We start from the raw sequence: 25,136 nt of genomic DNA, 5'->3' as shown, positions 1-25,136 counted from the left end.
AACAGCACATCAGAGCCTCCGATGGTGTCACCAACTGTGAATTACAGCACTGCATATATTCCAGCCAGCACCCAAAGCAAGCCAACCTCATCACATGAGACATCACTCACAACAGCCAGCCAGCGCATAAATGATGGGGTATTAGGTAACACCTCAAAGCTGTTCACATCCACTCATAACACCACATCCAACAGCACATCAGAGCCTCTGATGGTGTCACCAACTGTGAATTACAGCACTGCATATATTCCAGCCAGCACCCAAAGCAAGCCAAACCTCATCAAATGAGACATCACCCACAACAAGCCAGCCAGCGCATAAATGATGGGGCATTAGGCAACACCCCAAAGCTGTTCACTTCCACTCATAACACCACATCCAACAGCACATCAGAGCCTCCGATGGTGTCACCAACTGTGAATTACAGCACTGCATATATTCCAGCCAGCACCCAAAGCAAGCCAACCTCATCAAATGAGACATCACCCACAACAGCCAGCCAGCACATAAATGATGGGGCATTAAGTAACACCCCAAAGCTGTTCACATCCACTCATAACACCACATCCAACAGCACATCAGAGCCTCCGATGGTGTCACCAACTGTGAATTACAGCACTGCATATATTCCAGCCAGCACCCAAAGCAAGCCAACCTCATCAAATGAGACATCACCCACAACAGCCAGCCAGCGCATAAATGATGGGGTATTAGGTAACACCTCAAAGCTGTTCACATCCACTCATAACACCACATCCAACAGCACATCAGAGCCTCCGATGGTGTCACCAACTGTGAATTACAGCACTGCATATATTCCAGCCAGCACCCAAAGCAAGCCAACCTCATCAAATGAGACATCACTCACAACAGCCAGCCAGCGCATAAATGATGGGGTATTAGGTAACACCTCAAAGCTGTTCACATCCAGTCATAACACCACATCCAACAGCACATCAGAGCCTCCAATGGTGTCACCAACTGTGAATTACAGCACTGCATATATTCCAGCCAGCACCCAAAGCAAGCCAACCTCATCAACTGAGACATCACCCACAACAGCCAGCCAGCACATAAATGATGGGGCATTAGGTAACACCTCAAAGCTGTTCACATCCACTCATAACACCACATCCAACAGCACATCAGAGCCTCCGATGGTGTCACCAACTGTGAATTACAGCACTGCATATATTCCAGCCAGCACCCAAAGCAAGCCAACCTCATCAAATGAGACATCACCCACAAACAGCCAGCCAGCGCATAAATGATGGGGCATTAGGCAACACCCCAAAGCTGTTCACATCCACTCATAACACCACATCCAACAGCACATCAGAGCCTCCGATGGTGTCACCAACTGTGAATTACAGCACTGCATATATTCCAGCCAGCACCCAAAGCAAGCCAACCTCATCAAATGAGACATCACCCACAACAGCCAGCCAGCGCATAAATGATGGGGCATAGGCAACACCCCAAAGCTGTTCACTTCCACCCATAACACCACATCCAACAGCACATCAGAGCCTCCGATGGTGTCACCAACTGTGAATTACAGCACTGCATATATTCCAGCCAGCACCCAAAGCAAGCCAACCTCATCAAATGAGACATCACCCACAACAGCCAGCCAGCACATAAATGATGGGGCATTAGGTAACACCCCAAAGCTGTTCACTTCCACTCATAACACCACATCCAACAGCACATCAGAGCCTCCGATGGTGTCACAACTGTGAATTACAGCACTGCATATATTCCAGCCAGCACCCAAAGCAAGCCAACCTCATCAAATGAGACATCACCCACAACAGCCAGCCAGCACATAAATGATGGGCATTAAGTAACACCCCAAAGCTGTTCACATCCACTCATAACACCACATCCAACAGCACATCAGAGCCTCCGATGGTGTCACCAACTGTGAATTACAGCACTGCATATATTCCAGCCAGCACCCAAAGCAAGCCAACCTCATCAAATGAGACATCACCCACAACAGCCAGCCAGCGCATAAATGATGGGGTATAGGTAACACCTCAAAGCTGTTCACATCCACTCATAACACCACATCCAACAGCACATCAGAGCCTTCGATGGTGTCACCAACTGTGAATTATAGCACTGCATATATTCCAGCCAGCACCCAAAGCAAGCCAACCTCATCAAATGAGACATCACCCACAACAGCCAGCCAGCGCATAAATGATGGGGTATTAGGTAACACCTCAAAGCTGTTCACATCCACTCATAACACCACATCCAACAGCACATCAGAGCCTCCGATGGTGTCACCAACTGTGAATTACAGCACTGCATATATTCCAGCCAGCACCCAAAGCAAGCCAACCTCATCAAATGAGGACATCACCCACAACAGCCAGCCAGCACATAAATGATGGGGCATTAGGTAACACCCCAAAGCTGTTCACATCCACTCATAACACCACATCCAACAGCACATCAGAGCCTCCGATGGTGTCACCAAGTGTGAATTACAGCACTGCATATATTCCAGCCAGCACCCAAAGCAAGCCAACCTCATCAAATGAGACATCACCCACAACAGCCAGCCAGCACATAAATGATGGGGCATTAGGTAACACCCCAAAGCTGTTCACATCCACTCATAACACCACATCCAACAGCACATCAGAGCCTCCGATGGTGTCACCAACTGTGAATTACAGCACTGCATATATTCCAGCCAGCACCCAAAGCAAGCCAACCTCATCAAATGAGACATCACCCACAACAGCCAGCCAGCACATAAATGATGGGGCATTAAGTAACACCCCAAAGCTGTTCACATCCACTCATAACACCACATCCAACAGCACATCAGAGCCTCCGATGGTGTCACCAACTGTGAATTACAGCACTGCATATATTCCAGCCAGCACCCAAAGCAAGCCAATCTCATCAAATGAGACATCACCCACAACAGCCAGCCAGCGCATAAATGATGGGGTATTAGGTAACACCTCAAAGCTGTTCACATCCACTCATAACACCACATCCAACAGCACATCAGAGCCTTCGATGGTGTCACCAACTGTGAATTACAGCACTGCATATATTCCAGCCAGCACCCAAAGCAAGCCAACCTCATCAAATGAGACATCACTCACAACAGCCAGCCAGCGCATAAATGATGGGGTATTAGGTAACACCTCAAAGCTGTTCACATCCAGTCATAACACCACATCCAACAGCACATCAGAGCCTCCGATGGTGTCACCAACTGTGAATTACAGCACTGCATATATTCCAGCCAGCACCCAAAGCAAGCCAACCTCATCAACTGAGACATCACCCACAACAGCCAGCCAGCACATAAATGATGGGGCATTAGGTAACACCTCAAAGCTGTTCACATCCACTCATAACACCACATCCAACAGCACATCAGAGCCTCCGATGGTGTCACCAACTGTGAATTACAGCACTGCATATATTCCAGCCAGCACCCAAAGCAAGCCAACCTCATCAAATGAGACATCACCCACAACAGCCAGCCAGCGCATAAATGATGGGGCATTAGGCAACACCCCAAAGCTGTTCACTTCCACTCATAACACCACATCCAACAGCACATCAGAGCCTCCGATGGTGTCACCAACTGTGAATTACAGCACTGCATATATTCCAGCCAGCACCCAAAGCAAGCCAACCTCATCAAATGAGACATCACCCACAACAGCCAGCCAGCGCATAAATGATGGGGCATTAGGCAACACCCCAAAGCTGTTCACTTCCACTCATAACACCACATCCAACAGCACATCAGAGCCTCCGATGGTGTCACCAACTGTGAATTACAGCACTGCATATATTCCAGCCAGCACCCAAAGCAAGCCAACCTCATCAAATGAGACATCACCCACAACAGCCAGCCAGCACATAAATGATGGGGCATTAGGTAACACCCCAAAGCTGTTCACTTCCACTCATAACACCACATCCAACAGCACATCAGAGCCTCCGATGGTGTCACCAACTGTGAATTACAGCACTGCATATATTCCAGCCAGCACCCAAAGCAAGCCAACCTCATCAAATGAGACATCACCCACAACAGCCAGCCAGCACATAAATGATGGGGCATTAAGTAACACCCCAAAGCTGTTCACATCCACTCATAACACCACATCCAACAGCACATCAGAGCCTCCGATGGTGTCACCAACTGTGAATTACAGCACTGCATATATTCCAGCCAGCACCCAAAGCAAGCCAACCTCATCAAATGAGACATCACCCACAACAGCCAGCCAGCGCATAAATGATGGGGTATTAGGTAACACCTCAAAGCTGTTCACATCCACTCATAACACCACATCCAACAGCACATCAGAGCCTCCGATGGTGTCACCAACTGTGAATTACAGCACTGCATATATTCCAGCCAGCACCCAAAGCAAGCCAACCTCATCAAATGAGACATCACCCACAACAGCCAGCCAGCACATAAATGATGGGGCATTAGGTAACACCCCAAAGCTGTTCACATCCACTCATAACACCACATCCAACAGCACATCAGAGCCTCCGATGGTGTCACCAAGTGTGAATTACAGCACTGCATATATTCCAGCTCAGCACCCAAAGCAAGCCAACCTCATCAAAGAGACATCACCCACAACAGCCAGCCAGCACATAAATGATGGGGCATTAGGTAACACCCCAAAGCTGTTCACATCCACTCATAACACCACATCCAACAGCACATCAGAGCCTCCGATGGTTGTCAACAACTGTGAATTACAGCACTGCATATATTCCAGCCAGCAACCCAAAGCAAGCCAACCTCATCAAATGAGACATCACCCACAACAGCCAGCCAGCACATAAATGATGGGGCATTAAGTAACACCCCAAAGCTGTTCACATCCACTCATAACACCACATCCAACAGCACATCAGAGCCTCCGATGGTGTCACCAACTGTGAATACAGCACTGCATATATTCCAGCCAGCACCCAAAGCAAGCCAACCTCATCAAATGAGACATCACCCACAACAGCCAGCCAGCGCATAAATGATGGGGTATTAGGTAACACCTCAAAGCTGTTCACATCCACTCATAACACCACATCCAACAGCACATCAGAGCCTTCGATGGTGTCACCAACTGTGAATTATAGCACTGCATATATTCCAGCCAGCACCCAAAGCAAGCCAACCTCATCAATGAGACATCACCCACAACAGCCAGCCAGCGCATAAATGATGGGGTATTAGGTAACACCTCAAAGCTGTTCACATCCACTCATAACACCACATCCAACAGCACATCAGAGCCTCCGATGGTGTCACCAACTGTGAATTACAGCACTGCATATATTCCAGCCAGCACCCAAAGCAAGCCAACCTCACAAATGAAGACATCACCACAACAGCCAGCCAGCACATAAATGATGGGGCATTAGGTAACACCCAAAGCCTGTTCACATCCACTCATAACACCACATCCAACAGCACATCAGAGCCTCCGATGGTGTCACCAAGTGTGAATTACAGCACTGCATATATTCCCAGCCAGCACCCAAGCAAGCCAACCTCATCAAATGAGACCATCACCCACAACAGCCAGCCAGCACATAAATGATGGGGCATTAGGTAACACCCCAAATCTGTTCACATCCACTCATAACACCAACATCCAACAGCACATCAGAGCCTCCGATGGTGTCACCAACTGTGAATTACAGCACGCATATATTCCAGCCAGCACCCAAAGCAAGCCAACCTCATCAAATGAGACATCACCCACAACAGCAGCCAGCGCATAAATGATGGGGTATTAGGCAACACCCCAAAGCTGTTCACTTCCACTCATAACACCACATCCAACAGCACATCAGAGCCTCCGATGGTGTCACCAACTGTGAATTACAGCACTGCATATATTCCAGCCAGCACCCAAAGCAAGCCAACCTCATCAAATGAGACATCACCCACAACAGCCAGTCAGCACATAAATGATGGGGCATTAGGTAACACCCCAAAGCTGTTCACATCCACTCATAACACCACATCCAACAGCACATCAGAGCCTCCGATGGTGTCATCAACTGTGAATTACAGCACTGCATATATTCCAGCCAGCACCCAAAGCAAGCCAACCTCATCAAATGAGACATCACCCACAACAGCCAGTCAGCACATAAATGATGGGGTATTAGGTAACACCCCAAAGCTGTTCACCTCCACTCATAACACCACATCCAACAGCACATCAGAGCCTCCGATGGTGTCACCAACTGTGAATTACAGCACTGCATATATTCCAGCCAGCACCCAAAGCAAGCCAACCTCATCAAATGAGACATCACCCACAACAGCCAGCCAGCACATAAATGATGGGGCATTAGCTAATGCAACAGTGACACCATTCACTGCTGCTTCCACACCTTTGACTAATAGCTATACACCTGTAGTTTCACCCATAAACGGTCAACATGCAAGTACTTCAGATGCCACATCGAGAACTATAAGCCAAACATCTACAAGAACTATAACCAAAGGCACCAAAAACAAAAGCACTGGTTAGTTTGACACATACATATTTTACATTTTTCTTGTTGAATACTCAAAATATGAGGAAATCTTGATATTGCTGTCAACACGAAACCTGCTTTTCATCTGTTTCAAGTAGAATCCCACCTGGCAAGCTGCAACGTCACCCAGCTTTGCTCCAATAACAGTAAGCATTCATTGCCATTCTTCCATTTAGTATATTTGATTTATGCATATTTGTGTGCTGCTGTTCACTTTAACATTGCTTGTTTGCAGGTGCTTACTTTTGGATGTTCATCAGCGTGCAAGTCATACAAAACATTAAAACAGAGAAAGACCTCAAGACCTTTGTGAGTTCAGAACACAAACATCACCTCATTAGATTGTTTGCTTCATCATGTTTCCACCTCTTTTAATGCATTTAATAGCTTTAAATGTTCCCATGTCAAGAAAACAAAACTTGCAAGTACAAGATGTGCATTGCAGAAGATTTTTTGCCAAAATTACTGTTCTTTTACCTTATGACATGCGTAAAGCTAATTTTCTCAGCTACTGATCCATCACTGGTTACTAACGTGCTAATACCACTGCTTTGTACACAGTGAACTTTATAAGACCATGCATTGGGTTCCAAGTATTGCACAGTGGAGTCCATGTCTTATTGATATTTTTTAACCAATACAGTTGTAATTTTCATGCCCAGCACTACTTAAATGCAAATGTACTTGCACTCATTTGTGTGCCAATGGACATGTTGAGCTTAAAATTTGGTGTGGTCAAACACAATGTAGGTGCATTGCAAAGCAACACTGAATTAAAAACAAAAAATTGTAAAGACATAAAAGCAAAAACTACTGGGAAAAAACTTGAATAACTATTGATTATGCCTTATTTTTCACGCTGGTTTCCGTCATTCCCATGATGATAAACAGGTGTTGCTGGCCAGTGGCCATGTGTGCTCTGCCAACACAGTAGATTTTGCAGAGTGAAATTTACTTCTCTGGGATAACATTTGGTCCCAGTCCAAATAGAGTTAAATATACTCTAGCAAAGTACTAAATCAACTCTGTCACAGTGTAACATCAACTCTTATTGGAAAAATTGAGTAGAAACACTTGATTTGACAAGACGGTAGAGCTGATTTCACTCTATAATACAACCCCTGGTAAAAATTATGGAATCACCGGCCTCAGAGGATGTTCATTCAGTTGTTTAATTTTGTAGAAAAAAAGCAGATCACAGACATGACACAAAACTAAAGTCATTTCAAATGGCAACTTTCTGGCTTTAAGAAACACTATAAGAAATCAAGAAAAAAAAGATTGTGGCAGTCAGTAACAGTTACTTTTTTAGACCAAGCAGAGGAAAAAAAATATGGAATCACTCAATTCTAAGGAAAAAAATATGGAATCACCCTATAAATTTTCATCCCCCAAATTAACACCTGCATCAAATCAGATCTGCTCGTTGACATTGACCCTATGTGTCTTTTTGCAAGGAATGTTTTTGCAGTTTTTGCTCTATGGCAAGATGCATTATCATCTAGAAAAATGATTTCATCATCCCCAAACATCCTTTCAATTGTCCAAAATATCAACATAAACTTGTGCATTTATTGATGATGTAATGACAGCCATCTCCCCAGTGCCTTTACCTGACATGCAGCCCCATATCATCAATGACTGTGGAAATTTACATGTTCTCTTCAGGCAGTCATCTTTATAAATCTCATTGGAAAGGCACCAAACAAAAGTTCCAGCATCATCACCTTGCCCAATGCAGATTCGAGATTCATCACTGAATATGACTTTCATCCAGTCATCCACAGTCCACAATTGCTTTTCCTTAGCCCATTGTAACCTTGTTTTTTTCTGTTTAGGTGTTAATGATGCCTTTCGTTTAGCTTTTCTGTATGTAAATGCCATTTCCTTTAGGCGGTTTCTTACAGTTCTGTTATAGACGTTGACTCCAGTTTCCTCCCATTCGTTCCTCATTTGTTTTGTTGTACATTTTTCGATTTTTGAGACATATTGCTTTAAGTTTTCTGTCTTGACGCTTTGATGTCTTCCTTGGTCTACCAGTATGTTTGCCTTTAACAACCTTCCCATGTTGTTTGTATTTGGTCCAGAGTTTAGACACAGCTGACTGTGAACAACCAACATCTTTTGCAACATTGCGTGATGATTTACTCTCTTTTAAGAGTTTGATAATCCTCTCCTTTGTTTCACTTGACATCTCTCGTGTTGGAGCCATGATTCATGTCAGTCCACTTGGTGCAACAGCTCTCCAAGGTGTGTTCACTCCTTTTTAGATGCAGACTAACGAGCAGATCTGATATGATGCAGGTGTTAGTTTTGGGGATGAAAATTTACAGGGTGATTCCATAATTTTTTCCTCAGAATTGAGTGATTCCATATTTTTTTCCTCTGCTTGGTCTAAAAAAGTAACCGTTACTGACTGCCACAATCTTTTTTTCTTGATTTCTTATAGTGTTTCTTAAAGCCAGAAAGTTGCCATTTGAAATGACTTTAGTTTTGTGTCATGTCTGTGATCTGCTTTTTTTCTACAAAATTAAACAACTGAATGAACATCCTCCGAGGCCGTTGATTCCATAATTTTTGCCAGGGGTTGTAGAGTATACGAGGGTAGGCTGAAAAGTTCTAAGGCTCCCCACGAAGGAGTAATGCATTAACTGCATTATAGGGAAGTGGGTGGCGCTGGTCTTGTGGCAACACGCAGCTGGTGTTCTCTGTGTGTCTATTTTATGTTATTTTTAACCTGTTTTAAGTGTTTGTTTTTGGAAACCTGTACATTTGTGATTGCTTTAACTGAGTCCCTGTCGCAATGGAGATGATTTATCTCTTATTCGCATTGTTTATTGCGAATTTTACCTGGAGCTATGAGCACTCCCCAACAATCATGTATACACAGGAGGCTCTCATAGGATTAAGACGGGACTGTGTAGCCGGGAATGATCCCACACACCCTTGGCTGGTCAAAAACTCTACAAAAGATTTATCTTTTGTATTTTGGGAGAGCTTTGGGAAGCCGAGATGTTGGAAATGTGGACGGAGAGGCGGCGTGCGTCAGCGCATCAGGAAACTTCAAAGTAAGAACCGTATTCCTCTGCCTTCTATGATCATGGCAAATGTCCAGTCTCTGAGGAATAAGACTGATGAACTACAGGGAAATGTTATTCACTTACGGGCATTCAGAGATGCATGTGTCTTAGCATTTACTGAGACATGGCTGTCTGATTCGGACTGTGACTCTTCTCTGGAACTTAGCGGCTTCTGTGTTTCTGTGCGTTTGGATCGGGACAGTGAAGCGACGCGTAAAAGTCGGGGGGAGGAGTATGCTTGTACATAAACTGCAGATGGTGCAGTCAGGTAACTGTGTGCCAGCGACTGTGCCTACCTGATATTGAGCTTTTGTCTGTGTCACTGAGGCCGTTCTACCTCCCAAGGGAATTTCCTCAAATATTTGTCACGGTGGTCTACATCCACCCCAAAGCTGACATCAGATCTGCTTCAGACACAATCTTTAAAGTGATACACGACCTGCAATCTATTTCTCCTGATGCTCCAAATTTTATTTTGGGGGATTTTAATCACTGTAATCTTAAGAAATCACTGAATAATTTTTATCAGTACGTCACCTGTCCTACAAGGCGTAACAGAACTTTAGATCTTTGTTATGGATCCATATGGAGCGCATATTAAACAAATATGTAGAACTGCGTTTTTGCATTTACGCAATATCTCTAAAATCAGAAAGGTCTTGTCTCAGAGTGATGCTGAAAAACTAATTCATGCATTTATTTCCTCTAGGCTGGACTATTGTAATTCATTATTATCAGGTTGTCCTAAAAGTTCCCTAAAAAGCCTTCAGTTGGTTCAGAATGCTGCAGCTAGAGTACTGACGGGGACTAGAAGGAGAGAGCATATCTCACCCATATTGGCCTCTCTTCATTGGCTTCCTGTTAATTCTAGAATAGAATTTAAAATTCTTCTTCTTACTTATAAGGTTTTGAATAATCAGGTCCCATCTTATCTTAGGGACCTCGTAGTACCATATTACCCCATTAGAGCGCTTCGCTCTCAGACTGCGGGCTTACTTGTGGTTCCTAGGGTTTGTAAGAGTAGAATGGGAGGCAGAGCCTTCAGCTTTCAGGCTCCTCTCCTGTGGAACCAGCTCCCAATTCAGATCAGGGAGACAGATACCCTCTCTACTTTTAAGATTAGGCTTAAAACTTTCCTTTTCGCTAAGGCTTATAGTTAGGGCTGGATCAGGTGACCCTGGACCATCCCTTGGTTATTTTGCTTTAGACGTAGACTGTGGGGGGTTCCCATGATGCACTGTTTCTTTCTTTTTTTGCTCCGTATGCATCACTCTGCATTTAATCATTAGTGATCGATCTCTGCCCCCCTTCTCGGCATATCTTTTTCCTGGTTCTTTCCCTCAGCCCCAACCAGTCTCAGCAGAAGACTGCCCCTCCCTGAGCCTGGTTCTGCTGGAGGTTTCTTCCTGTTAAAAGGGAGTTTTTCCTTCCCACTGTGGCCAAGTGCTTGCTCATAGGGGGTCGTTTTGACCGTTGGGGTTTTTCATGGTTATTGTATGGCCTTGCCTTGCAATATGGAGCGCCTTGGGGCAACTGTTTGTTGTGATTTGGCGCTATATAAGAAAAAAGTTGATTGATTGATTGAGTTGATTAAAGGGGTGTACAAAGCTGAGGCAGGACCTGCACTGGGCTCTTCAGATCATAACACTGTTCACCTCCTTCCCACGTATAAATCTGTGCTGAGGAGGGAAAAGACTTGCAAAAAGCAGGTCAGAGTCTGGAGCAATGACAGTTCACTTGCCCTACAAGGATGTTTCGGATTGCACAGACTGGTCTCTATTCCAGGAGGACTTCTCAGATATTGATGAACTCACCGATGTTGTGTGTAGTTATATCTCATTTTGCAGAGACTCTGTGATTCCTTCTATGGAGGTAAAATTTTTTCATAATAATAAACCATGGCTCTCTAAGGATATTAGGGGACTTATTCACAAAAGGAAAATTGCCTTTGATATGGGTGATGTCCTTAGAGAAAGAAAACTAAAGAAGGAAGTGAGGTCTGAAATAAAAAAGGCAAAATTAAGGTATAAAGATAAAATTGAGGCTGAACTGAGCAGTAACAATTTGAGGAAAGCCTGGAATAGAATGAGAACAATGACAGGGTTACTGAGGAAGGGGAATGACAAAATTTCATTGGATGGTTTTACTTCAGATAAAGAGTTAGCAGATGATTTAAACAGCTTTTATCTTCAATTTGAAAATCAGAATTTTATTGTGCGGACAGGTGTTTTTAAAGATACTTTGACAATGTCTCCAGCATTTTCTATTGATGTGGATGATGTGGCAAATCTTTTTAAGAGAACTAAGGCTAAGAGCCCTGGACCTGATAATATCTGTGGTAAAGTATTAAAAACTTGTGCGGATCAACTGAGCAGTATTTTCCATTATATTTTTTCACTGTCTCTTGAGCTGTACAAAGTACCTAAGCTTTGGAAACATTCGGTTATTGTTCCAATAGCAAAGAGTGGCTCCCCCAAAGTATTTAATGATTTCAGGCCTATAGCTTTGACTTCTTTAGTGATGAAGACTTTTGAGAAGATTATCAGATCAGAAATTTTGTTGCATGTTGAACAACAACTTGACCCGCTGCAGTTTGCATGGCAGAGGTGTCGAGGGTGCAGTGGTAACATTATTGCACTTTTTGTTTAGGCATTTGGAGGGGCAGAAGACACATGCCAGACTCTTATTTATAGACTTTTCCTCAGCATTCATTATCATCCAACCCTTTGTGCTTGCTGATAGGCTCCTCCATCATTTTAAACTTGATCCTCACCTGATTAGTTGGATAACTGACTTTTTAACTCACAGGTCATAGTGTGTGAGAGTTAACGGTGTTCTTTCTCGTGTGCTCTCCTCTTCCATTGGCTCTCCTCAGGGTTGTTGCTTGTCACTCCTGCCCTTTATTTTGTACACTAATGAGTGCCGCAGCAGTGTCAGTAACAGACACATCTTAAAGTTTGCTGATGATACAGTTATTGTTAGTCTTCTTCAGGGAGATGAGCAGGACCATGGGCCTGCTGTTGATGACTTTGTCTCTTGGTGTGAGGAGTGTTTTCTGGAATTGAATGTGTCAAAAACTAAAGATATGATTATTGATTTTAGGAAGTCTACCTGTTTTCCATCACCAACTGTTATTTAAAGATGCTGATGTTGAGATGGTGGAGAGCTACAAATATTTGGGTGTGATCTTTGATAATAAACTTTGCTTTGAACCTCATGTTGATGTTATCTCCAAAAAGGTTCAGCAAAGATTGTTCTTTTTGAGGAAGATGAGAACCTTCCAGGTTTCTTCTGAGATGATGACCCTCTTTTATAGAAGTTTTATTGAATCGGTTTAGACTTTTTGTATTGTTGCATGGTTGGAATCTTGAACTGTTCCAATAAGAGTCGTCTTGGCAGTCTTGTCAAAACTGCTGGAAAAATCTCAGGAAGTCAGCAGGCCGGGGTAATGTCTATTTATAACAGACAGGTCCTGAGAAAGGATAATGCTATTCTGGATTGTCCTAATCACCCACTGAAAAAAAGAGTTTGAGCTTCTGCCCTCAGGCCGTCGTTTTAAGGCTCCTATGAGGAGGACTGAAAGATTTCAGGTCTCGTTTATCCCTAGTGCAATTTTATTACTCAATGGCAATTAGCCCTTGATGTTCTTGTTTATTTTGCAGTACTATTGCTTATTTGCACATCCACATATTGCATTTTTGCAATACTTTGTTTTGGCATGGATTCTGGATTGAATATTTGACATTGTATGGGTATTGTTTTTATTGTTTTTATTTTATTTTATTATTATTATTATTATTATTATTATTATTATTTTATGTTTGATTTTAGACTTTTAATTGGGTCTTATTTTCACTGTTGATATTGTTATCTTTGTGTACCTTGTCCTTTGTGTGCTCCTGCTGCAACATTAATTTCCCTTTACGGGACAATAAAGAAATTCTGATTCTGATTCTGATTCTGATTATGATTATAGTGAGCCTTAGAACTATTCAGCCTACCCTCGTATTTGACTGTATTTAGATTGGGACTAATTGTTTTCCCGGCAGAGTATATTTTACTCAGTAAAATTTACTGTGAAAAGCTGATTAGCAGAGAAAGATAAAAAATTCAGGTTGGGGAGGGCCATAAGAACCGAGGTTGGGAACCACTGCTTTAGCCCACACTACAAGCAGGTCTGAAGTCTAGGATTAGGACTATGTGATATTTTAATAGTGCACCACTCAGATGAGTCTTAGGTTGATCATATTCGGGGTTGCCACAGCAAATCCAAGGTGGATCTGCATGTTGAATTGGCACAGGTTTTATGCCGGATGCCCTTCCTGACACAACTCCACATTACATGGAGAAATGTGGCAGGGGTGGGATTTGAACCCGGAACCTTCTGCACTGAAACCAAGCGCATTAACCACTTGGTCACCACCCCTGCTATTGAATTAAAACAAATAATTAAGGGAAAACACAACTTTATTAACTCTGGTTTGTACTATATTTTATATTAAATATTGAAACAACAGTGTATCTGCTGATATTATTAAGATGCAGAGCAAACTGTGCTTTGATACGAAGACACATTCCAAACACTAATCACACACTCCAACCTTGTAACAGACAAAGAAAGCTCACTCCAGCTTCATCACGGTGCACATCCTGTGTTGTAAAGATAGATGAACAGCTCTTACGTTTCCTTAAAAATGGGTTAATCTAAAATGGGTTCATCTAGGTGACTTCCATCTCGAATTTTTAAGCGATAGCTTATACTCTGTGGTCAGTGGACACACTTCACACTGTGACATAAAGAACACAATATTCCAGTGGGTATCCAGCTGTCACAACAACATAAGTTTCATGGGAAATCAAACTGAGCAATGCTTCTACATAATATAATAAAAGCTCAGGCTTTTAATTAAATAGTTGAATCAAACTAACACTACAACCTGTTTTGTTGTGTGTTCAAATGGAAAAACATATTATAGAGTTGCAATTTAATCAACACATGTGGATGACGGTTGGTCGCTGTGACGGCAGAAAGATGATTATCATGAGTGTGTGTTTAGACTACTCATTTCAGCACTAACTAACCAAGAAACAATATCTTAGGTAATAGATCATACACAACAAATTGGTTACTTTAATTTGACTGAAATTAAATAAAAAATTTTCTGTTACTTTTTTCCCTAAGATATGCTTTTTGGAAAGGGATTGTGCATACTTTATTTTCTATTTTTTATTTATTTATTTTTTTTACTGAGCTTTTGATCTTACTTACTTTCTGTGAGATTTTAATACGCATTTGTTGGGCTATTGGAGTTGAATATAATGGCAGATTTTACACAACCTGTTATGTAAATTGAATTAATGTCCAAAGAATTCTATCGGCCTGTTGCTATTGGTTGGGAACCAGGTGTCGCATTTAAGTAGAAGCTGTTGTTTTGGCACCTTTGGAAGGGTGCTATGTGCTTCTGGAATCGAGATGAGGGTCCAACTCGATGTCTCAGCTGCCTAGCAAGCTTGCAAATCATGTTCCATTTAAGATTAGGGTTCAGTTCCTCAGAAATTCACAAAATCTTTAAATTTGGTCAATGCTTCAGATGTGGGCCAACCTACGAAATTCGGAATTGCGTTGCTCCTACTCTGAGATCTCCAAACGAGTCTGACACAATTATCGGGTGACATTTATGCCTTTCGATTATGACCATCAGAGGGTGCTGCTCAAGTTGTTTTATTTAAAATCTTATGGTACCTGATGGAGTCTTGCTTTAGCCACAGCCCAAATCATTTTCCCCTCTAACACCGACCTGCTTCTATGACAGCTCTGTCGCACGGAGAACGTAGGTGCTCTCCACCCAGTGTTCAGATTCAGTGGGTCTGTTGCCACTTAGCAATCAATGAGTGGCTCCAGACCTTTTTTTTCGGCAAGAAAAGGTAGAGTTAGAAAAGGGGCTGGATGATGGAGACTTTGAGCGCAAATGCACGACTTGTGCAGTCTTGCAAAAGTGGACCAGTTCCAATATTCTACAGAATACAAGTAGCGGGTAGCTACAGTTGGGAAGTTATTTGTTACCTTGTCTCTAACTAAGAATAAAAATATCTGCAAAAGGTAAAGGGACACAGGGAAAACCAAAATCAACAGCAAGTGCAGTAAGCTACTTTGACTCTTAGCAGGCCATGTGCTTTTTCGGATCTGAGCCTCCCGCCAACCTGTTTGTTTTAGGCTGTTACTATTGATATATACGCTACCATACGCACACAACAAATTACTTACACTACCCTGTGTCAGAGTTCATGCGCAACCCTAGGTTTTGAATTCGAATTCATCAGTTGCCTCCTCTATAGCTTTGCCATTTTGGTGCCGTATTCGCAACGGTTTCTTACTGGATAGCAATACAATATATTACTTATGTGACTTGTTTTTGTAAATGTTTTGGTCTCGTGTCTGTTACTGTTTGATTTAAAACATGTTTTGACTCCACAGTTTGAACAATAAATGCTTTTCCCCTTTGAAAAAAAAAGATTATCATGAGTGTCCCTTTTTAATCTTTTATTCAGGTGTCAGGCGTGTTTGCTTGTGACAGTAACACAGGTGATGGAAAAACTGGTGATTTATGTCAAGGTGACAGACGGCTTCAGGTCAGTCTGTGCCAGAACTACAGCTTTTCAGAATAAAAGTCTTGTATGCAAAGCAAGGAACTCAAAGTAGAAACTATTCTCTGTCCTCTCCACAGAAAATCAATGTATCCTGCAGTGTAAAAAATAACACAAGGTAACATTGTTCAAGTAATTATTTGTAGTAGCATTTTTATGTTTTTTGGCCCTTGCAGCAGTGTGACTACTGTGTGCCTTTCTAGGAATTCAAACTGCAGCATCCTGCTGCAGCTCAGTCATGCCATGACCACGTGTGAACTGCAAAATGCAGTAACATCAGCTCTACTAAAAGCTGATACTGAACAAATCAAAGCACGTCTCATCGGATATGTGGAGAGAGTTGGTGAGTTACACGTATCTGCAGGTGTGTCAGTCACTCGATTCATGCAGGATTATTTTATTAAATTGCACCTGTCAAAGAGGAAATAACATAAAAGTTTCACCTTTTTTCGGTGTTATCAGCACTATAATTTGGCATTTTTGTGCATTGTTGTCGTGTACTTTTTATTATTGGCATTTATTCTTTTATTACTGAGGTTTATTTTGTTTTGTGTTTTGATTCTTGGAAAAGTCAATAGTTATTATAATAATAATAATAATTATTAATAATATACAAATAATGTTTATGAGTGCAATGGTACGAATATTTCATGAGGTGAAAGGTGGAAAATTCCATCTTTCACTGCATGAGATATTCCTATCATTGAACGAATGAAAAAAGCATTCATTATTTGTTTTATATAACACCTAAAAATTGTATTAATTTATAAACAAGAGATAAGGGACTTACCTTTTGGTGTGCGCAACTGGTCCTTTGACGTCAAGAGGTTCCAACACGAATTTTAAATAACAGTCCAATCCAATCCAAAATTGTTCTTAGTCAACTTGCAAAAACAGTCAGAGTTTGCAAAAAACAACCCTGATGATATAGTCCAAAGCAGATGTCGTGCACTGGCTTCTTCATATACTTCTTCTGTTTTTCTCAGTCCAGCGAAAATTCGTGAGCTCTTCATCCGACAGCAGTTCTACTTTAGCTAGATACGTCCCAGTGAATATTGCAAATGCCTCCAGATGGCTTATGGTGTACTGGATTTGTTTTTCCTTTTGCAGTGATTGTCAATAAACTGGTAAGTATCGTCACTCGTGTGTGCATGCGGTGGTCACAGTGTGCAATGGTACAAATCATATGGAACCAAATTTGCATGCTAAATGGAACCAAAATTTCATGCTAAATGGAGCACAATGGCAAATGGGACGAATGATCCATGTCATGTGACATGACAAGGATCTATTCATGCATTATGTAATAAACAATGAGTGAGTTTTTGGCATGTATATGTACAGTAGTGTTCAGAATAACAGTTGTGCTATGTGACTAAAAAGATTAATCCAGGTTTTGAGTATATTTCTTATTGTTACATGGGAAATAAGGTACCAGTAGATTCAGTAGATTCTCACAAATCCAACAAGACCAAGCATTCATGATATGCACACTCTTAAGGCTATGAAATTGGGCTATTAGTAAAAAAAAAAGTAGAAAAGGGGGTGTTCACAATAATAGTAGCATCTGCTGTTGACGCTACAAACTCAAAACTATTATGTTCAAACTGCTTTTTTAGCAATCCTGTGAATCACTAAACTAGTATTTAGTTGTATAACCACAGTTTTTCATGATTTCTTCACATCTGAGAGGCATTAATTTTGTTGGTTTGGAACCAAGATTTTGCTTGTTTACTGGTGTGCTTGGGGTCATTGTCTTGTTGAAACACCCATTTCAAGGGCATGTCCTCTTCAGCATAAGGCAACATGACCTCTTCAAGTATTTTGACATATCCAAACTGATCCATGATACCTGGTATGCGATATATAGGCCCAACACCATAGTAGGAGAAACATGCCCATATCATGGTGCTTGCACCACCATGCTTCACTGTCTTCACTGTGAACTGTGACTTGAATTCAGAGTTTGGTTTTCAGAGTTTGAGGGTCATCTCATACTCCATTTCTCTTTAGGCCAGTTGATGTGTTCTTTGGCAAATTGTAACCTCTTCTGCACCTCTTTTATGTAACAGAGGGACTTTGTGGGGGATTCTTGCAAATATATTAGCTTCACACATGCGTCTTCTAACTGTCACAGCACTTACAGGTAACTCCAGACTGTCTTTGATCATCCTGGAGCTGATCAATGGGTGAGCCTTTGCCATTCTGGTTATTCTTCTATCCATTTTGATTGTTGTTTTCCATTTTCTTCCACGCGTCTCTGGTTTTTTGTCCATTTTAAAGCATTGGAGATCATTGTAGATGAACAGCCTATAATTTTTTGCACCTGCATATAAGTTTTCCCCTCTCCAATCAACTTTTTAATCTAACTACGCTGTTCTTCTGAACAATGTCTTGAATGTCCCATTTTCCTCAGGCTTTCAAAGAGAAAAGCATGTTCAACAGGTGCTGGCTTCATCCTTAAATAGGGGACACCTGATTCACACCTGTTTGTTCCACAAAATTGACGAACTCACTGACTGAATGCCACACTACTATTATTGTGAACACCCCCTTTTCTACTTTTTTTTACTAATAGCCCAATTTCATAGTCTTAAGAGTGTGCATATCATGAATGCTTGGTCTTGTTGGATTTGTGAGAATCTGCTGAATCTAGTGGTACCTTGTTTCCCATGTAACAATAAGAAATATACTCAAAACCTGGATTAATCTCCCAAACTAGTAAAAATAAGTGACTTTTACTCTGGAAATGCCAGTGGTAATTTAATAACTTGACCCCTCCTGGTCAAGACACAAAAAGTGAGGTTGAGGAGTGAGGACAAAGTTCTTCCTCCTGAAGAACACAGTCAGACTGGACACTGACACGCGTCACCGTCCCGAGTCCCTTTTTTGTAGCCTCTGTCTAACCAGCTTTTTTAAGAATCAAGAGGAACCAGATCAGCTCACTTTCTAAAAACAAAGTTATTTGTCCTCACAAAAGCAGTATGAGACAGACAACACTGATCATGTTGACTTTGTCAGCAGCATCTCCGATTCAATGTGAGGATGCGGAGCCCTCCAGTGGTGAATTTTTGAGGTGCACATCTCCATCTTCACTGGAGGACATCTGTCAGTCCAGGAATACCTCCAGGGTTTCATGGTGAGCAGCACTGTTCTTCACATTACGTTATCTCATGATCAAAACAGTCATGGACGGTTAAATCTGTTTGTTAGCGTCGTGTCAGAGCTCAGCTCCACCCCGAGGCCACAGGTCGGCACTGGACCCTGCAGACGTGAGTACTGGCCATAAACCAACGCCCGTGCACATCTCCCATCTCCATGTTTCACCAGTTAACTGTTGGTTCTGATGTGTGTTTGTGTGTGTGTGTGTTTCCAGAGGAAAGGCCTGACTTCTGCAACTGCACAGCTTTCTGCAACTCTGCAAGTAAGGACACAGATACACCTTTTTCTTATTTAGACTGTTCCCCGTGGATTAGTCTGAAAGATCAGCTAGATCTGGCTGAACGTCAGCACTGGAAAATTTAAAGTTTTAAATTTTGAACATTTTGGTCTTGGTGAATGATGTTGACAAAACTGCCTGAAGTGACCAGGATGGACAGAAAAACACCATGAACAAAAATATCATCCTAAACCCACTGGATGGTGACCTTTTGAAACAGAAAACTGATCGATTTAGGGATGAGGGTCTGCACCCTCTGGATGTTAGTGTTCAAGCTATAATTTACATAATATGGTTTTGTTCGCATTATCAAATGAAGTGGCCTCAATCAAATTATTCCAGATTTGATTTATTTGTACTAAATGGTTAACAGTGCATCTGATTTTACCATTCTCACAGCAGGCACATTCCAGGAACGTTCACATGACTGTCTGACATGAACTGAATCAGATTTTTCAGACTTAAATTATTTTTCAGACTTAAATTATTTAGAATTGCATGTAAATGGTAAATGGACTGCATTTACGAGGGCTGTCCGTAAAGTATAGGTCCTTTTTATTTTTTTCAAAAACTATATGGATTTCATTCATATGTTTTTACGTCAGACATGCTTGAACCCTCGTGCGCATGCGTGAGTTTTTCCACGCCTGTCGGTGACGTCATTCGCCTGTGAGCACTCCTTGTGGGAGGAGTCGTCCAGCCCCTCGTCAGAATTCCTTTGTCTGAGAAGTGGCTGAGAGACTGGCGCTTTGTTTGATCAAAATTTTTTCTAAACCTGTGAGACACATCGAAGTGGACATGGTTCGAAAAATTAAGCTGGTTTTCAGTGAAAATTTTAACAGCTGATGAGAGATTTTGAGGTGATTCTGTCGCTTTAAGGACTTTTCACGGTGCGAGACGTCGTGCAGCGCTCTCAGCCGCCGTCATCAGCCTGTTTCAAGCTTAAAACCTCCACATTTCAGGCTCTATTGATCCAGGACGTCGTGAGAGAACAGAGACGTTTCAGAAGAAGTCGGTTTCAGCATTTTATCCGGATATTCCACTGTTAAAGGAGATTTTTTTAATGAAAGACGTGCGGACGGGTCCGCGCGTCGGGACGCGGCCGACACTGTGCGGCGGCACAGGAAAAACACCTCTGTGTTGATAACCATTTGTTAAAATCCAGTTGGCTTTTGATGGCTTTCAGTGGAGTGAGTATATGAGAAATTGTTTATCAGCTGGACATGTTCCAACTTGTCCTCAAGGCTTCCAACAGAGGTGTTTTTCCTGTGGCGGAGCGTCGCGGAAGCTGCGAGCCGACGCTGCAATCCGCCCGCACGTCTTTCATTAAAAAAATCTCCTTTAACAGTGGAATATCCGGATAAAATGCTGAAACCGACTTCTTCTGAAACGTCTCTGTTCTCTCACGACGTCCTGGATCAATAGAGCCTGAAATGTGGAGGTTTTAAGCTTGAAACAGGCTGATGACGCTGCCTGAGAGCGCTGTGCGACGTCTCGCACCGTGAAAAGTCCTTAAAGTGACAGAATCACCTCAAAATCTCTCATCAGCTGTTAAAATTTTCACTGAAGACCAGCTTAATTTTTCGAACCATGTCCACTTCGATGTGTCTCACAGGTTTAGAAAAATTTTGATCAAACAAAGCGCCAGTCTCTCAGCAACTTCTCAGACAAAGGAATTCCAACGAGGGGCTGGACGACTCCTCCCACAAGGAGTGCTCACAGGCGAATGACGTCACCGACAGGCGTGGAAAAACTCACGCATGCGCACGAGGGTTCAAGCATGTCTGACGTAAAAACATATGAATGAAATCCATATAGTTTTTGAAAAAAATAAAAAAGACCTATACTTTACGGACAGACCTCGTATATAGCGCTTTTCCTTCTGCATCAGACGCTCAAAGCGCTTTACAGTTATGCCTCACATTCACCCCGATGTCAGGGTGCTGCCATATAAGGCGCTCACTACACACCAGGAGCAATAGGGGATTAAAGGCCTTGCCCAGGGGCCCTTAGTGATTTTCCAGTCAGGCAGGGATTTGAACCCATGATCTTCTGGACTCAAGCCCAACACCTTAATCACTAGACAATCACCTCCCTCATGTAATCGCATATAAAATATTATTTGGACTTCTTCTATTTTGCCGCAGTGGAATCCGGCATAGGGACCTGTATTTTGGTTTTGATTTTATGCAGGATTCTGCAAAACAGTGACTTTTTGAACCAGGAAATGTCAGTTTGGCTAGCAAATGTGCTAACCGCCTCCATCTTTATAGCTTAAGATGAAAATGAGGAACTTGAAAATATGAAATAAAACATGAAAATGCAGAATTGACAATATGCAATATATATATATATATATCAAATCAAATCATCCACCCATCACAACAACAGTTGCCCCAAGGCGCTTTATATTGCAAGGCAAAAGCCATACAATAATTACAGAAAAACCCCAACGGTCAAAACGACCCCCTATGAGCAAGCACTTGGCGACAGTGGGAAGGAAAAACTCCCTTTTAACAGGAAGAAACCTCCGGCAGAACCAGGCTCAGGGAGGGGCAGTCTTCTGCTGGGACTGGTTGGGGCTGAGGGGAGAGAATCAGGAAAAAGACATGCTGTGGAAGAGAGCAGAGATCAATCACTAATGATTAAATGCAGAGTGGTGCATACAGAGCAAAAAGAGAAAGAAACACTCAGTGCATCATGGGAACCCCCCAGCAGTCTAAGTCTATAGCAGCATAACTAAGGGATGGTTCAGGGTCACCTGATCCAGCCCTAACTATAAGCTTTAGCAAAAAGGAAAGTTTTAAGCCTAATCTTAAAAGTAGAGAGGGTGTCTGTCTCCCTGATCTGAATTGGGAGCTGGTTCCAGAGGAGAGGAGCCTGAAAGCTGAAGGCTCTGCCTCCCATTCTACTCTTACAAACCCTAGGAACTACAAGTAAGCCTGCAGTCTGAGAGCCAAGCGCTCTATTGGGGTGATATGGTACTATGACGTCCCTAAGATAAGATGGGACCTGATTATTCAAAACCTTATAAGTAAGAAGAAGAATTTTAAATTCTATTCTAGAATTAACAGGAAGCCAATGAAGAGAGGCCAATATGGGTGAGATATGCTCTCTCCTTCTAGTCCCCGTCAGTACTCTAGCTGCAGCATTTTGAATTAACTGAAGGCTTTTCAAGGAACTTTTAGGACAACCTGATAATAATGAATTACAATAGTCCAGCCTAGAGGAAATAAATGCATGAATTAGTTTTTCAGCATCACTCTGAGACAAGACCTTTCTAATTTTAGAGATATTGCGCAAATGTAAAAAAGCAGTCCTACATATTTGCTTTATATGCGCATTGAAGGACATATCCTGATAAAAAATGACTCCAAGATTTCTCACAGTATTACTAGAGGTCAGGGTAATGCCATCCAGAGTAAGGATCTGATTAGACACCATATTTCTAAGATTTGTGGAGCCAAGTACAATAACTTCAGTTTTATCTGAATTTAAAAGCAGGAAATTAGAGGTAATCCATGTCTTTATGTCTGTAAGACGTTCCTGCAGTTTAACTAATTGGTGTGTGTCCTCTGGCTTCATGGATAGATAAAGCTGGGTATCATCTGCGTAACAATGAAAATTTAAGCAATGCTGTCTAATAATACTGCCTAAGGGAAACATGTATAAAGTGAATAAAATCGGTCCTAGCACAGAACCTTGTGGAACTCCATAATTAACCTTAGTCCATGAAGAAGACTCCCCATTTACATGAACAAATTGTAATGTATTAGATAAATATGATTCAAACCACCGCAGCGCAGTGCCTTTAATACCTATGGCATGCTCTAATCTCTGTAATAAAATTTTATGGTCAACATTATCAAAACCAGCACTGAGGTCTAACAGAACAAGCACAGAGATGAGTCCACTGTCTGAGGCCATAAGAAGATCATTTGTAACCTTCACTAATGCTGTTTCTGTACTATGATGAATTCTGAAACCTGACTGAAACTCTTCAAATAGACCATTCCTCTGCAGATGATCAGTTAGCTGTTTTACAACTACCCTTTCAAGAATTTCTGAGAGAAAAGGAAGGTTGGAGATTGGCCTATAATTAGCTAAGATAGCTGGGTCAAGTGATGGCTTTTTAAGTAATGGTTTAATTACTGCCACCTTAAAAGCCTATGGTACATAGCCAACTAATAAAGATAGATTGATCATATTTAAGATCGAAGCATTAATTAATGGTAGGGCTTCCTTGAGCAGCCTGGTAGGAATGGGGTCTAATAGACATGTTGATGGTTTGGAGGAAGTGACTAATGAAAATAACTCAGACAGAACAATAGGAGAGAAAGAGTCTAACCAAATACCAGCATTACTGAAAGCAGCCAAAGATAACGATATGTCTTTGGGATGGTTATGAGTAATTTTTTCTCTAATAGTTAAAATTTTATTAGCAAAGTCATGAAGCCATTACTAGTTAAAGTTAAAGGAATACTCGGCTCAATAGAGCTCTGACTCTTTGTCAGCCTGGCTACAGTGCTGAAAAGAAACCTGGGGTTGTTCTTATTTTCTTCAATTAGTGATGAGTAGTAAGATGTCCTAGCTTTACGGAGGGCTTTTTTGTAGAGCAACAGACTCTTTTTCCAGGCTAAGTGAAGATCTTCTAAATTAGTGAGACGCCATTTCCTCTCCAACTTACCGGTTATCTGCTTTAAGCTGTGAGTTTGTGAGTTATACCACGGAATCAGGCACTTCTGATTTAAGGCTCTCTTTTTCAGAGGAGCTACAGAATCCAAAGTTGTGCTCAATGAGGATGTAAAGCTATTGACGAGATAATCTATCTCACTCACAGAGTTTAGGTAGCTACTCTGCACTGTGTTTGTATATGGCATTGGAGAACATAACAAAAAAGGAATCATATCCTTAAACCTAGTTACAGTGCTTTCCGAAAGACTTCTACTGTAATGAATCTTATTCCCCACTGCTGGGTAGTCCATTAAAGTAAATGTTAATGTTATTAAGAAATGATCAGACAGAAGGGGGTTTTCAGGGAATACTGTTAAGTCTTCAATTTCCATACCATAAGTCACAACAAGATCTAAAGTATGATTAAAGTGGTGGGTGGACTCATTTACATTTTGAGTGAAGCCAATTGAGTCTAATAATAGATTAAATGCAGTGTTGAGGCTGTCATTCTCAGCATCTATATATATATAGTAAGTAATAGTAATAAGTAATATCTTATCAAACATTTAGCTGTTTTAGTCTCTTTTTTTTTTTTTGCCAAAGTTTCCATTCTTTATATTGCTGTCTACTTCATCATAAACATCTGCTGTGACAAGTGAAGCTCACAGACATGTTTCAGTGTGTCTTTGAATTGGGCCAATGGCCTTTGTAGCATTCAGGAAATGCTTTGA

At 41.8% G+C, this 25,136-nt stretch overlaps 1 protein-coding gene across 3 annotated transcripts in view; it reads left to right on the top strand.

The window, feature by feature from the left end:
* The first annotated feature begins 6,191 nt into the window (after positions 1 to 6,191).
* The window catches only part of adgrg2a (adhesion G protein-coupled receptor G2a), a 41,663-nt gene continuing 22,718 nt past the window's right edge, over positions 6,192 to 25,136 (top strand). For 2 of the 3 annotated variants that reach the window (XM_034165897.1, XM_034165883.1), the window contains exons 1-9: positions 6,192 to 6,555; positions 6,663 to 6,713; positions 6,803 to 6,876; positions 16,197 to 16,277; positions 16,373 to 16,410; positions 16,496 to 16,635; positions 19,317 to 19,431; positions 19,506 to 19,564; positions 19,669 to 19,716. In XM_034165897.1, coding sequence (XP_034021788.1) covers positions 6,258 to 6,555; positions 6,663 to 6,713; positions 6,803 to 6,876; positions 16,197 to 16,277; positions 16,373 to 16,410; positions 16,496 to 16,635; positions 19,317 to 19,431; positions 19,506 to 19,564; positions 19,669 to 19,716 — 904 coding nt within the window. In that variant the 5' untranslated portion in view covers positions 6,192 to 6,257. The remainder of the gene's footprint in view (positions 6,556 to 6,662; positions 6,714 to 6,802; positions 6,877 to 16,196; positions 16,278 to 16,372; positions 16,411 to 16,495; positions 16,636 to 19,316; positions 19,432 to 19,505; positions 19,565 to 19,668; positions 19,717 to 25,136) is intronic. The other variant, XM_034165891.1, reaches the window with a different exon arrangement.

This window comes from Thalassophryne amazonica, chromosome 1 (genome assembly GCF_902500255.1).
Source record: "Thalassophryne amazonica chromosome 1, fThaAma1.1, whole genome shotgun sequence".
Taxonomy (NCBI): Eukaryota; Metazoa; Chordata; class Actinopteri; order Batrachoidiformes; family Batrachoididae; genus Thalassophryne; species Thalassophryne amazonica.
Note: the sequence above shows the minus strand (reverse complement) of the source record. Positions and strands in the feature narration are given on the sequence as shown.